Raw genomic sequence first — 15,300 nt, 5'->3', positions numbered from 1 at the left:
CACGGTTTGATATTTTTTCGATACAAAAAATGTTCATGCCTTTTTCATTTGTCATTTATTAAAATTATAAACATATTTTAACTCAAAAGTACAGTTTTTAAATTTAATGTTGCTGAAACAACAAAGTAATAAAAAAATAAAAATCTGATGGAGGAATCACTCATCTTTGGAAAAGAGAGTTTATTACAGAGAAATGGCTCTTTCCAAAATAAAAGCTATACTATACGCTTTTTCTGGGCTATATTCTCAGCAGCATATTAAACATATCAGGTCCCCATAAGGAGAATCATGTGCTAATGGCTGTCTAAATGACTCGGGTAAAGTTTGTAGCATGCCTGCTTGTTGTTTTTGTCTGCTTCCACTTGTCTTTGCACTAGGATGATGTACGAGTAAATGTGCAGTCATATTCGTTGTGTTCCCACTAGTGCTGTCAGCGTTAATCTCGTTGAAATGACGTTAATGCCACAACACGGCAAATCTCCGTTAACGAGCTACCGCAGATCGCCCCGTGCATGGGGCTGGACAGCCAACACGTTAACGAGCTAACTGCGCTAAAGCACTAGTTCCCACCAATATAATTGAGCATTGCGTGGCACATCCGACATACTGTTTTACTTTTGTCCATGAAGCGCTTACCTTCAGGGTCATACTTCACATGAAGACCAAAATAGTTCCAAACGCCACATCTGAATCAGGGTGGGGGAGGTTCAATTTGCCATGTTGCAACGACAGCTTAACTTCTGAGCTCAACTTTTCAGGGCAAGCTAGCCCTGTGCTCAGTAAATCTGTGTTCGACTACTCTGCCTAGGCCGCACTGTCGGCGCAGATCCACTGAGCGCTAAACACAGACAGCATCATCAGAAAGTTGATAAAATAAATTAAACATTTTGTATTGTTTGATACATATGCGTACCGAACCGAAAGCACTGTATCGAACGGTTCAATATCAATACAAGTATTGTTGCACCCCTACTGTTTATATTTTTAAATAAAGAAAAAAAAAATGACACCATCTCTTTTATTTTTTAACATTCACCTAAACATACTGAGACAAAACCAAGATTTAACAAATAGGTTACACTGCGTTTTTAGTATTATAAAAAAAAGTGTATTGCATTTTCAGAATTCCTACCAACAAGTCAAATGATTTGTGACCGTTTAAACACGCGTTTACTCAAGTGCAAGCTGAAACAATATATCATTTACAAGTTATTGCCAGCTTCCTCTGGGGAAAGCCTTGGGGACAGAGAATCAATACCCACCAGTGTACCTGTGACTACAGCATCTTTGTCTCACTCTCACACAGAATCAAACAAACAATTCCTGACAGGGGTAGAGGCGCTGGAAATTATGAATGATGGTGAAGTAACAGCCCTTCACGGGAAAAGAAATAACTTGCAACAGACTTCCAACGCACACTACAGATATGTAATATTTCAAACAAAGGTTAAAAAAAAACAAAAAAAAACCCCAAACAAAACGACAACACCGTGGTACTAGTCTCACAAAAAAAAAAAAAAAAAAAAGTATGTGAATGTTTGCACATTTAAAATAACTATTTTACACACAAACCTCTGAACACGAGTCATCCATCTCTTGCAAAATGATCCCAGCCGTTCAGCAGAAACACCAAACTCCTTGAGGGACTTAAATGACATGCTAACAAATCACACTTCTGCTCGTGTTCCTCCCGAAATCCAACTCCACACCTCCAAATTAGCCCTTGCCCCTTCCCTCTGAAGGCTTTCAATACATTTGAATGATGACAAACAAAATTTTCCCAGAGAAAAAAAAAACAAAAGGAACTACTGTGAAACAAAAACCTCTTCTCCAAAAGAGGGGATTGTGGCCCCTCCCACTAGCATGTAACAGCTACTCAAAAACAGCACCGCAAAGCTCTAAACTTCCAAGAATCGGTGGTTAGCAGGCCGAGATTTTGCAGTGCATCTCCTCCTCAGGCGCTTTGGCGATGGTACAGAGAGTAACCTACAGCTTCTTTGCCACAGCAGGGGAACAATCACATATTGTTCCCCCATGCTGGAGAACACTATTCACCGTTCCTCTGCGGCACAATGGACCAAGTCATACAGATGCACTGGAACACGTCGAAGGCTACGTCTGCTAAGGCCACAGTACTGGTGTGTGACACCATTTGTCCATTTCTGCCAGTGGCATTCCGACACCATTTTGCCATAGGCCCTTTGCTCAGATCTCACAGCACATAACGAGAAAACCTCACTTGAAAATACTGGATTTGTGTCAGAATTCAAAAACATGAAAGCTGCATATGACACCGTCTCCTTTACATTCATTAAACTCTCAAAGCCACTGCAGCTGTGCATAGCTCTTCTGCTATGCCACTGTGAGAATGCATTCTTCGGGCATGATTCTGCTGCATTTTTAGTTACAGGGAAAAAAAAGTATACACATTAGGACATTATTCAAGGAAGTAAAATTCAAGTAAACAAAATCTATTATGAAACTGTCTGCTTCAAGATGATGTTGCATCATACAGCATAACCGAGCTGACAACTGTACAGACACCTTTGAATATTACAAAGGTGACTGCGGCGAACTAAGTATTTATATTTGCACGTATAAACCAGTTTAAAGTGATGTCATATGCTGCAGTGCTGTTTTGCAAAACAAAAACCTGTTGGTATAAACCCCAAATAAACATGTAGCTGAAATCCATTCACCGTGGGTCCAATAAGGTCAGAAGAACTGGGGCATTAAGTAAAGACATACCACTGTTGGCTTTTTTTTTTCTTTTTTTTTTTTTTAAACAAATACATATTCAAATGCAATTTCATCAACTTTACTGTAGTGAGAGCAACACCAGAAATATCAAGACATTCAGACAGACTTGGTAACTTTAATTACTGCAATCGGTATGACAGGCACAGCAACATTGTTTATACCATGCTAATTAAGGTTGCTCGATTATGGCAAAAATTAAAATCATGATTATTTAACACAATTATGCTATCAGAAAAAAAATAGCATAATTTTTTCCATTTAAATAGTCATTCAGACAATTTGGGCCCTGGGAGCAGCAAAAAGTGGGGCACTTGAAGACCAAACAAGACCATCCTTGTTAAACCAAATGTGACAATAGGCATTTTAATCCCAATTACCTTGTTTTAATACTGACTGAAAGCCAAACAAAACAGTAACTGGAGTTAAAATTTGATTCATTGGACAGCTACAGTGTCAAAAATAAAAACGCTTTTAAATGTAGATTTTACAAGGATGTACCATTTTACAACTTACAAATGGTAAATAGCTCTGAATTTGTCAGAGCACCCAGAAGTAGATCATCTATCTTAAGCTGCTCTTTAACCATGTTGTGGACAGAGACAGGTGCAGACACAGATGAGTGGCTATTCCTGTTATACTCCTTTGAAGTCCACAAGAAATATGGATGAAGGGTAAATGCAAAGTTGATGCAATGCCACATACAAAGAGCAAGAGCCACGTGCTCACCTTATGATGACAAAATCTACAGCAAACACCATTATCTACAGCATAGCTACATAAGCAGCTGTGTTTTCCCACTCACTGATCACATCATCCAGCCTGCTTTAGATTACAAAGTGTCAACCTGAACACTGACCACCCCAAGATCAAAAGTTTCTCAGGCTCATTGTACATTTTGATTTGTGTGAAGCACCAAAACTCAAGTTTTTTCAAAGCTACTGCAATTTGGGTGGTGCAGCTGTCAGCCTGCTGCAAAGTTTACAAGAAATCTGACAGTTTTGAAGATCTTGGCAAATTAAACAACTTGTTTAACATGCACTGTTGCCACACAGTTTTAAAACAAGTTGGTTGTTGATAGAAGAAGAAAAACATTTTTTCCACTTCTGATCGTGTTGCACAGGTTTAGATTGTGAAAAAGGGAAACCATCTTTGTTTGCTGTCTCAAGGCTGCAGCGCAAGTGTAAATTGCACCTATGACGCCATCATCTTCGCTGTTATCTGTGTGTTTGTTGAGACAAGCAGAGGCTCTGAGCTGAATTTCACTAAAATTTATCAACTTCAAAACATGCAATATAAGACAACGCTGTGGGTGTTGTTGACCGTCATGCCCAAGCCTCAGCAGGCGGACCACGTCAGGTATGTTGTGTGGACAAATTTAATCAGACAAGACTAAATCCAAAGCCCTTCACTGTATATATTCATTTTGTTTAATTTACCAAGTACAAAGTTTTATTTTTCTTCTCAGAGTCAAGTTTCTATTTTGATGCCTTTTCAGACATGTTTGGGTTTTTGGCCGTAACTATAATAAGCTAGTTATTAGGGGTGCAACGATACTCGTATCGATATCGAACCGTTCGATACAGTGCTTTCGGTTCGGTACGCATATGTATCGAACGATACAACATTTTTAATTTATTTTATCAACTTTCCTTCTGATGATGCTGTCTGTGTTGAGCGCTCAGTGGATCTGCGCTCGACAGTGCAGCCTAGGCGGAGTAGTCGAACACAGATTCACTGAGCGCAGGGCAAGCTAGCGAGACAGAAGCTAGGCTAGTTGCAACATGGCAAATTGAACCTCCCCCACCCTCATTCAGATCTGGCGTTTGGAACTATTTTGGTTTTCATGTGATGTATGACCCTGAAGGTAAGCCTGTCATGGACAAAAGTAAAACAGTATGTTGGATGTGCCAGCAATGCTCAATTGGTGGGAACTAGTGTGTTAGCGCAGTTAGCTCGTTAATGTGTTGACGTCTTCCAGCCCCACTCATGAGGTGATCCGCGGTAGCTCGTTAACGGAGATTTGCCGTGTTGTGACGTTAATGTCATTTCAGATTTACGCTGACAGCACTAGTGGGAACACAACCAATATGACTGCACATTTACTCCGACATCATCCTAGTGCAAAGACAAGTGGAAGCAGAGAAAAACAACAAGCAGCATGCTACAAACTTTACCCGAGTCATTTAGACAGCCGTTAGCACACGATTCTCCTTATGGGGACCTGATATGTTTAATATGCTGCTGAGAATATAGCCCAGAAGAAGCGTATAGTATAGCTTTTATTTTGGAAAGAGACATTTCTCCATAATAAACTCTCTTTTCCAAAGATGAGTGATTCCTCAATCAGATACAGGGCTCGCAAAATCGCTAGCCCGACGGGGCTTTTTTCCAGTCGGGCTACCAAAATCTATCTCTGCCCTGCCCGTCGGCCTATCCTAGGAAGGAAAAATATATGTCAATGCTTTTGCATTCTTTTGGAAATGTAGCTGGGTAATTATGTCATTGGCATCGGCCACTGTCAATATGTGACATACTGAAATCGCGTTTGAATTTGCGCTTGTTTTTTGCTTTCACTTTGCAATCGCGTGAACTGTGTATAGAGAGCGACAGTACTGATTGGTGAGTGATGATAATTTGCGCACCAATTCCTCTGACATCGTCTTATCAATCGTTAGCTTACTATGCAAACATGACAAGTGAAATCTCCCGCAGCTTAAACATGTGAGAGGTTGATCGCGCAGAGAATCGCTGAGCGTTATGTTAGTGCGTGTGTAAAAGCAGCAGGATATATATTTTAGTTCTGCTGAGCCAAATAAGACAGGTCAGCGTGAAGAAGTGACAGCCAAAGAAAAGCTTACCACAAAACGGAAAGGTTATGACAAATCAGACTATAAGGAAAAAAGAAAGTGCAGCTTTATGGTTTCATGGACAAAAGAATTTCTGTGGCTGCAATATGACGAGCTAAATAACCAGGGCTGCACATAAGTGGTCCGCAGGTGCGCATTCGCTGTCAAAATAAAAACCCGCACAAGATAAGAAGTTGCAACGCGTGTTTGCGTACATAAGATTTTCAGGAGGACAGACATTTGTTTAGAACTCTTAAAGATGTCGAAGAAGCTCCTTTAAGCAGTTACTGTGATGTTCCTCCACCTCCAAAGAAATGTCAGAAGGAGTCCGAACCACAAAAGAAGCGCGTATTCTCTGAAAAGTGGTTGCAGGAGGTGAGCTGGCTTCAAACAAATGATGAACGCACAGAGATGTGGTGCAGAATGTGCCGTGAAAATTTAATAAATGACAAATTAATAAAAAGGCATGAACATTTTTTTTGTATCGAAAAAATATCGAACCGTGACACCAAAGTATCGAACCGAACCGAACCGTGAATTTTGTGTATCGTTGCACCCCTACTAGTTATGTCAGACCCTTAAACATTGTATTAAACTATTGGACCTACACAAAATGTCAATACTTTAATCAAAGTGTACCAGTTAAAATAAATACTGCATTTGATTCTGTCAGTACCGCCCATCTCCGCTCCCAGCACCACCTGCCAGAGTATTCCCAGACGGCAGTGATGAAGTCTTTTGCTGAGCTTCCACAAACAGCCCTGCGTTGTGGCAGCTCATCGCGCTCCAAGACACCCTGCAGCAGCTGACGAGCCATCCAGAGCCACGGCAGTTGCATGCCCACTGCTGCGCCACCCATAAAAAAAGATGATTTATCTAGACCATGTGTCTGTCCTGTTGGTGAGCTCTGACCGCGCAAGTATGCCAGCGACACCTTTTCCTGTGCCCATAATAGAAGGCCAGCCAATTTGCCTGGTTATACTCGTGATTGTGGACATTACTCATTCCAAAACCCTCAGGAGGGTCACAGCAACACCACATGTCACATGATGTAGTTTTTTTTCCCCACCATTGCTGATGGAAACCAATCTCACTGCCTGCTATTATCAATCATTAAAAATAAATACCAGCTAACATTTTATCATTACTAGAAAATCACTAACGTCGTACATTCAATGTCAAACCATCACAATGTTGCTTTAATAAAAATATTGATCAAGTCTTACTAAAGACATGTTACAAATTGCAATGAGTCTCTTTGCATTTGAGTGACAGACCAAACTCATTTCATCACCTGGTACTCAGCAGCATGCCACTTTTAATACTTTATTGGGGATAAAATAAAGTCAAGGTTCACACAGAGAACATGCGGCTTCAAAGAAAAGAGAGAAATCGGTCGACTGAAACAGCTGTTTGCTAGTAATACCCTTAAAGAAAAAAAAAATCGTGTGTTGTTTTTTCCTTTTAGGAAACCAGTGGCCTTATAAGCTGATTCAATGAGACACAGAATGCCTCTAATGCCTCAGTAATATCTCTGACAGCTGTCAAGTAGAACATAAAGTCTCTCTCTCTCTCTCTCAACTCCATTTATTTTCCCTAACACTACAAAAAAACAAAACAACAACAAAAAAGGCAGAATATTCTTTGACAGCTTCAATAAAGTATAATGAGCCTGGGAAAAAAAAAAATTTTTTAAACTCCTGACGGCTTGAAGATGCAACTTAAAAGACTGGCCACAGACAACAGGATTTACAGAATAACTGTTATCAAAAATCAATATAACTCCTTGTTTTTTGTCCCAAACAAACAAACAAAAATTTTATAACTTCAAGGCAGAAACAGGAGAACTGTGTGTCATTTGATTTCCATACCAAGTGGCTGACCTAATCAGCACACTGTGGTTCTGATGAGAAAATTATTGAAATATTTTTTTCTCCTGGCATTAACTCCAATTCAGCTCAAAATGGCCTAATTTCATTGTTGCATTTGCCCTGATGAAGACAGACGTATTCAATCAGCCTCTGAGTGGGCTGCGTGTTAACAGACGGCCAGCATCTGATGACAAGGCCCGCCCCATTAGCTACATAATCACACCAAGAGTCCCCGGCGGTTATAGATGGCGATGCTAAAGTAAAGCTTGCATGAACAGTCAAAACGTGCAACTACAAACTCTCCTCAGTTAGTGTCAGACGGAGCGTCAACAATTAGTCTCAAGTGAAGAGACCAACAGCCAACTAAATGCAGCAATCAAGCTCAATCAATTTGCCTGAATGTGGTGACTTACTCTGACATTCATTACACTAACCTGTAACAGAACAGCTTTGATTAAGATAAAACTTGTTTTAATTATCCAACCTGTTCTTTTTTATTATTATTATTATTATTATTATTATTATTATTATTATTATTACTACTACTACCACCATCACCATCATCAAAATAGAGCATAGAAAGTCGAACACAAATCTACTGCTACTATTGATGTTCCTGCTTATGTGGGATGGGGAATTACCCGTTCAGGGTTCTTCCTTGTTCAAAATGGGCCTCTGAGGAGGACCGTGGAAGCTCAACCGTTCCACATATAGATAAGGCATTGTTACCTTAGCTGGGACAAGACTATCTTCCTGTTATTTCTAGCTATCTGATAAACATTTACCAAAAGCCCATTCTAAAATAATGGTTATTACATTATTTTAGACACAGACCCCCCGGTTAAAAATGCAGGGAAACCCCCTGGTTACATGAATTTGCATGCATACCCAAGATATCAAGTCATTAATTCTGTTGTGTGATGTTGAAATGGTGCTCCACGTATAACTGAAATGTGTGTACATCAAAAGCACACATGTCAGATTAGTTACAGAATGTAGTCACATCAATTTCAGTGGTTAGATCAGGTCACTGACAGTCCGAGTACAACTGCTCATTTTTTCAATTAAAATACTGCAGAAGCTTGGGAGAAAGGTGCCAGCGTCTGTCAGGGCTGTCCCGAGAGATGTCGGAACATGTTTGAACTAACAGATATTTTCCTTGGTACCAGAAATGCTAGTCTGCTTAACTCAGCTTTAGCTTATTTATGTACAAACTAGCCAGACGTCTTTTTGTACCACACTTTAATAAGTCCTCCTTTTGGTTTTAAGAAATTATTTAGTCAGTGTGATAATTTCCCACCAAAAATAGTTCCACACTAAAAGCTGATCAGATAAATCCATTATTTTTCAATGCTTTACTTTTTTTTTTTTCTCAACTGCAACAATAACTGGAGCAACTACTGCACCATTGTGGCCCATACCTTGGTTTGGGGATGGATGAATACGGCTTTTTTTGTGTGTTCTCATGAACCACCACCACACAGGCCATTAATGTAAACATTTCCACTTCAGTAATTGTGGAAATGATCTTGAAACATCACAGCTTTCACTAGTATGGTTTAATATTAATAGCACTATCGTTGTACAATATTGCAGACGTGTTTCCGTTTCAGTCTCAGTTTCACCCCTACAGGCTCCAATGGAGAGTTTGCAGAAAATACTGCACATTGAAGAAACAATACTTTAAAACAAGGCTTCCAGTTATGCACAAAATTCAAACTTGCACTGTGATCACTGATAAATTATAAGCTAATGATTGATTTATCTAAAGCACAGATACTCAATGCTATGCAAAAGATGAGGGTTGTAATTCTCAAATGCCTTTAATCTAATCCATTACTCTAACTAATCCCATAGTTTTCTGCTTAAACAGACCTCTTACCTCTTTGTTAATCACTTCAGAGCCAACTACTGATAGAGTCATGGACATAGTGGGTGACTGTGGTCTTATGCAACTCACTCTGTGCCTCAACGTCTTTTGTTTGCAAAGCTTGCAGAAGAATTTGCTCAACCTTCGATCACACCACCCCACAGTGGAGATAGAGGATCTCACTCAGTGTTTTGTGGATCCAGGACAGACAGGCTTGCAGTTACTGTCATGCTAAGGCAAGCAGTAACAGCAGCAGCAAAAAAAAGAAAAAAAAAAGTAACAATCCAGATCAGAGTGGTCCTTCTTTTGGCCTTTAACATCTGGCTACAAGGGCATTCATCCACCAGCACCCTGACAGCAAGGAGAGTGAACAATTGGCCCGAGCAGCCATCCAACTCAGCGCCAAGATCCGAGACTTCACACAGATCAACAACTCCCTGACCGCAACAAAAAGGGATCACTGTGACACTTAGCTAACTGACATAGCACTATGGCAGGGTCGGCTGCCAAAGGATCATGCTTAAGCCCCGAAAGCCATTCTCGCTGTCAACAATTAGACAAAAATCAATCAAATCAGTCAAGATGCAGTCAACATAGTCACAAAAGACAAACAAAAAGAAAAAAAGGCTTAACTGGTTATTTCTTATCATATCCCTGGTCGTTTTCCTTTGGCACAAGCCCAGAATGGATGGAGGGAAATTTATCTAGAGGGGGAAAACCCCTTACAATATTCACACATTATTTTACACAAGAAAACAGGATATCAAAAAGGTGGAACTACAACGACCACTGTCACGTAAATGGCCATTGATCCTCAGTATATATAACACACAAAGCCACAAATGTAAATATTTGCAGTTTACTGGCACGTTTAAAAAGTTTCTAAAAGCTTAAAAGGCCACTTAATATGAAGCGTTTTACAACCCAATAAGCAAATCATTTAGAAATAGTGCAACATTTTAGACTAGAAACAAAAATATTTTCTTGTTCAATCTTTTTAATTTATAGTTTACTCTAAAGCAAAAAGCACAACAAGCAAAGGATAACGTGATTAAAACATTTAAAGAATCCTTGTTCAGCTGTTGAGTTTCCTCATTTGTGAGACCATGCAATAACAGCCATTTTGTTGCAAACTACAGAGAGCATTGCTGGAATTGCAAACATTTAAATGTTAAACAGTGTCGTAAAGCAGGCGGTGGTTTTGGAAATGTTTTTGTCAAACAGGATTAGCTGACTGTGTCGATACTACTTTCGGGATGGGGAGTTATATATGGACCTCTGTACTTTATAAATACCTTTCCTCCCACTTGTTTACATGCCCCGTCACAAGATTTCCATTAATGGTTCAATAATGTAGCAAACCACGTGTTTTCTATCGTTAAGTCAGCACTCTATAACCAACATGGACGGGAGGAGGGGGGTACAAATGCATGCGAGCTGCAGCTAACCATGTTAGCAGGCTCGGCTGCTAGCAAGAGACACAGGGAGGGACCGGGAGTAAGTGTGCCGTATCCTGCCTGCAAACAAGGCTCACGCACGCTGCTGGACTTTAGAAACTGAAGTAATTTTAGTAACGGCTTGGCAACGACATATAGTGTTAAGGAACTTTAAAGCAACTTCTCACACTTCGTCTGCTAAAATCGCTTGTTTTCAAAGCCCGACAATTGATCGTCTAAACATCCACCGTTTGTTTCGATCGACCGCACTTCAAATGAGAACTTGATCAGCTGTAACGAAGTAACCCGAAGCCAGAGCAAAAACAAACAACCAAAAAACATGTCTGTGCAATTAATGCAACGTAAATGGCACAAAATGGGCATCATGTTTATTTATTTGCATATTTATTTTAAAGCTACGTGGTTTCTTTTTCTGGACTGATACTGAACGTGTGATCTCCGGAAGCACATGTCACTTGACTATTGTAGCGCGCCCAAGCGTCGGGTACCGCTGTTAGCAAACTGCGTTTCCACTCAAAGTGACGAGATAAGAGGTTAGCAGCAGGGCCACACTTTACTTAACTGCAATTTATTGTGGTCACATGCCTGTATTACCCAAGTTAGGCTAGCAACTTAAACTCCAGGTGAGCGTATCCTCACCGCTTCCCTGATTAGCAACGTTAGCATCCCAGTTTGCTCGTTTAGCTAGCGTTAGCTAACTCTCAACTAGCCCTCAACTGTTTTGTTCGCCTCGCCTGCTTAAAAAAAATAAAAATGCCAGTCGGTGTTTACGATGTGGAAGAGGCGAGGCGGGAACTCGGCACATGTCTTTAGCTGATTTACTTACATTGTGTCGCTCGAAGTCATTAACCGACTTTCGGTGAGAGGGAGGAAATCCAGGTTGTACGCCGAAGTCATGCTCCAAAAAAAAAGAAAAACACACACAGCGTCTAAACAACGAAAAGCGACGTCCACTCAACTCCTGCGAGACGGCGAGAAGACGAAGCGGAGCAGGTGCTGGGAGGGGGCGTCTTCTTTAAAACTGCAGAGAGGGAGGGAGGGAGATATATAGAGAGCGCGAGGGCACCGGTATCCGCCTTATTCCTTCCTTCTTGTTTCTCTCTCTCTCTCTCGCTGTCTCCGAGCGAAATAAATTCAGGCGAGCCGCCGTCAACACTGCACACCGAGCTGCAGCAAAGCAGAGGCGTGGCCTCGTCAACAAAAGTCCGAAAGACACGCTGCGTGTTGCTCAACAATCTAAATGCCCCTATCTAAATGACTGCAATGTCCCTTTAGAGACCACACGTGGTGCCCTATGGAGAGTTTACTAACCTGTTTTCTAGTTTGCGATCTTTTATCTGCTGTAGCATCGCCATTGCATTCCAATAATGACCCACATTCTGCAACCCTTTTACAAAAAACAAAAACACGTATTAATCAGATCATGTCGAGCCTTATTGTGAAATGAGTCTATCTGAGAATGAATCTGTGATCTAATAATCACAATTGGTGAGCGATTTAAAATGTTTAAATATAGTATCCAGTCCATTACTATCAGTCACACTAATGCCACTCCTGTTTCCATATCTTCCCAGCACTCTAAATTAGGCAACCGGGCCTTTTGTTTTTATTGGATTACTTAAATAAATAAGATTATTGGCTGCAGGTTGTTTATTGCCTTGCACTGCAGATCGGTCCATAAATCAATTCCCAGTCAAAAAGTTAGATGGGTAAAAATGTAGTTGTTCTTGTCTGCCTTCATCCATTCTTCCCTTCAGGGTCATAGGTCATATTCCCCCTTTGTGCTGGACTGTTATCTCCTAGAAGGTGGGGGAGAGGGGGGAGGGGGAGCCTATCTTCCTTTGTTGTGCCGGACTTACAAGGTGAGGCCTCTACACGTGGAAGGAAAGGTAAACGGGCAGACGGGGGGGAGAGGGATTGGGGGTGGGTGGATTGTTGTCAAGTGCTGTTTGAGAGACGAGTTGGGGGGGCTAGCCTGATGATCAAACCACTCATTACTGCTTCAGCAGCTGCACAGTCCTAAAATATTATTCATAGTGAGCATTAAGAAACATCCTATTTATGAAATCCTACTTAATCCCTGTATCCATAGCAATTTCAAGGCAACCTGGCACCAGTGTCGGGTCTGCTCTATTAAACAGTGCCTGAAAGAGGCTTGTGTGCATAATGTGATAATGCAAACTCTTTTTCCATAAATGCGGACGAGCCCACTGTGCAACATGCATCACGTTTAGCTTAAGGGGCTGCTATAAAAAGGTACGCTAAACCTACGCTAAAAGATTCGGGTTTCATTAAGACGGAGGCATCTGCAGCATCCATACATTTCAGCTGTGTTGGTATGTACTATTTGTTTTTTCTAAAAAGATGTTTAATAGATTGGATTTTACATGCCTAGTGTCATGTCTAGTTGCTGGCACCTTCTAATACTAGACTGTCTTTCTTAATCTCAGATGATTACTACTCTAATCCTATCATAATCCTCCACATGTGCCATCCTTTTGTTGTTTACATCAAATGTTTTCTCCCTCATGCAGTGGGAGCTGAAGAGCCCACTCACCCAGCATTTAAATGTGCAGCTTTTCGTGATAAAAAAAAATGTCCAAGGTGTAAAAATAGGCCAGCTTCAACTAAAAAACAAAAAGGGGCCACATCATCTGTTTTTAAGCAGGACGCCTTTAACTTGAAAGTGCACTTATTCTTAGCTCTGCCTTTCATGAAATCATTTGTCGAATGGCCGACCAGCTGAAGTGCTCTCAAAATGGAGAGAGTGAACTTCATCTTATCTTTCCTTTGCAGAGGAAATCAACTGTTTCAGAATGTACTAAATAAATATAGCGCTGCCTTATCAGTGTAAAGTTCCACTGAATGTATGCAAATGCACATGTAAATGTTTCCTTTTCTTGCATTTAAAGATAATTGATATCTTCAGTTGTGTTTGACTGGCTCAGCACAGTGAGGCCTGGGCAGCTTTCAGCAGACATCCAGTCACTCGTACTGCTCTTCTTCAGTGGGCTGTGCAGTTCGAAGGCAAACACCTACATCACTGACACCTCCACCTTTTTTTTTAAACATTTATATTTCATGCAAATCTACAATTCCTTGAGGAAGCTTGAAATAAATAAAGAAGGGATGTACATTTTTATTCAATTTTAGTGATACATCTTTCTTGGGAAGTTGAGGAGACATAAACTATAAAATGCGTTCAATTTAAACATGGCTTCTAGATTCCTGTTTAAAAAGAAAACCATATAGGTGCACCAGAGGAACACTACCCTGCCCACAGGCACACTCTCACAGCATGGGAGAACAACTCAGCTGGAAACAATACATCCTATGACAATATCCAGCCCAGACAAAGAGGCAGTCCAAATACGGGCTGCTCCACAAAAGCTAGCCCAAATTTGAATGAGGGGCCAACCCAACGTACCTCATAGGCAGGTCCTCATTCCTGACTGAGATCCTGGCCGCAGAGGGGGGACAGCGCATGCTGTTGGCATACAGACTCTGCACCAGGGCCAGCTCAGAAGAGTGTTCCAACATCGGTGCTCTGGAAAAATCCACCCGGTGTAACGGACACTTTCTTCTCTTTCCCTCTTTCCTCGGTGTGTCTCTCTCCCTTTCTGTGTCTCCCGCCCACTCTTTCTCCTTGGTTTAGTGCAGCAGAGCGGCGCCCACCCCCTTCGCTGGCTGTGGTGGCTGAAATAATCCTCTCTGACAGCTCATCGTGCGCTAATGCATTGTGCTGCCTGCGGCAGCGCAGTTTGCAGGCTGTAAAGCTGTGTCCACAGCACTCTTCTACTAATTGACACCCATATTAGGGAAACTTCAGAAAATTGGACATGGATGATTTATTCCCATTGTCACACTAGAGGAAATTAGATGAAACATCAACACAGTCGACACAGAATTTCATTCTGTTCCAGTCCTGATTTTGTAGCATGTTTTTTTTCCCTTCTTTTTTTGGATGTTGCCATGTAGTTCAGTCAGTGAACTGCTCTAAATAAAAGCCTAAACAAGGCCAACTGGTTGATCAAGCCTAGCATCCTACACCTGCGCCCACCACAACTCATTTTTATCAATAAATGCTCTGTCTGAGCACCTGCAGATACTAGAGATAAACAGTATAACCACTCTCCAGGCAGTGAGAGCATGTGCATATCACACTATGCTTGAGTTGTCTGGTTACTGACCTGTTTGTGACAGCGAGTGCGCTTTCTATGACAGCCTGGCATCATTACTATAATTGAGTAGATAGAGATAAAGATAGGCTGCCAGAATATAAGCAAACACTTAAGTAAGTGTGGGTACTTGTGAAATAAGGACAGATGACATTACTCCCCTTATTGTCCACTCCAGGTACTGGAGTGTACCTCCAGTACCTGGAGTGTTCAAAGTTCACTGAGCAGCCCGAAACTGTGGTCCTACTGTGTTTTAGATTATAACACAAACACCGATGCACAAATGACATGTGCCGGTATGTAATTCTACAAAACAAA

At 41.1% G+C, this 15,300-nt stretch overlaps 1 protein-coding gene across 5 annotated transcripts in view; it reads right to left on the bottom strand.

Moving 5' to 3' along the window:
* The window catches only part of LOC146515273 (CUGBP Elav-like family member 2), a 34,519-nt gene extending 20,039 nt beyond the window's left edge, over positions 1-14,480 (bottom strand). The window contains exon 1 of one of the 5 annotated variants that reach the window (XM_085168562.1): positions 14,232-14,480. In XM_085168562.1, coding sequence (XP_085024688.1) covers positions 14,232-14,344 — 113 coding nt within the window. In that variant the 5' untranslated portion in view covers positions 14,345-14,480. Of the gene's footprint in view, positions 1-1,572; positions 4,298-11,630; positions 12,636-14,231 lie in introns of those variants that run through there. The other 4 variants (XM_085168561.1, XM_085168560.1, XM_085168564.1 and 1 more) reach the window with 4 other exon arrangements.
* Between the last annotated feature and the right edge of the window lie 820 nt (positions 14,481-15,300).

Source organism: Neolamprologus multifasciatus, chromosome 7 (genome assembly GCF_963576455.1).
Source record: "Neolamprologus multifasciatus chromosome 7, fNeoMul1.2, whole genome shotgun sequence".
NCBI classification, from domain to species: Eukaryota; Metazoa; Chordata; class Actinopteri; order Cichliformes; family Cichlidae; genus Neolamprologus; species Neolamprologus multifasciatus.
Note: the sequence above shows the minus strand (reverse complement) of the source record. Positions and strands in the feature narration are given on the sequence as shown.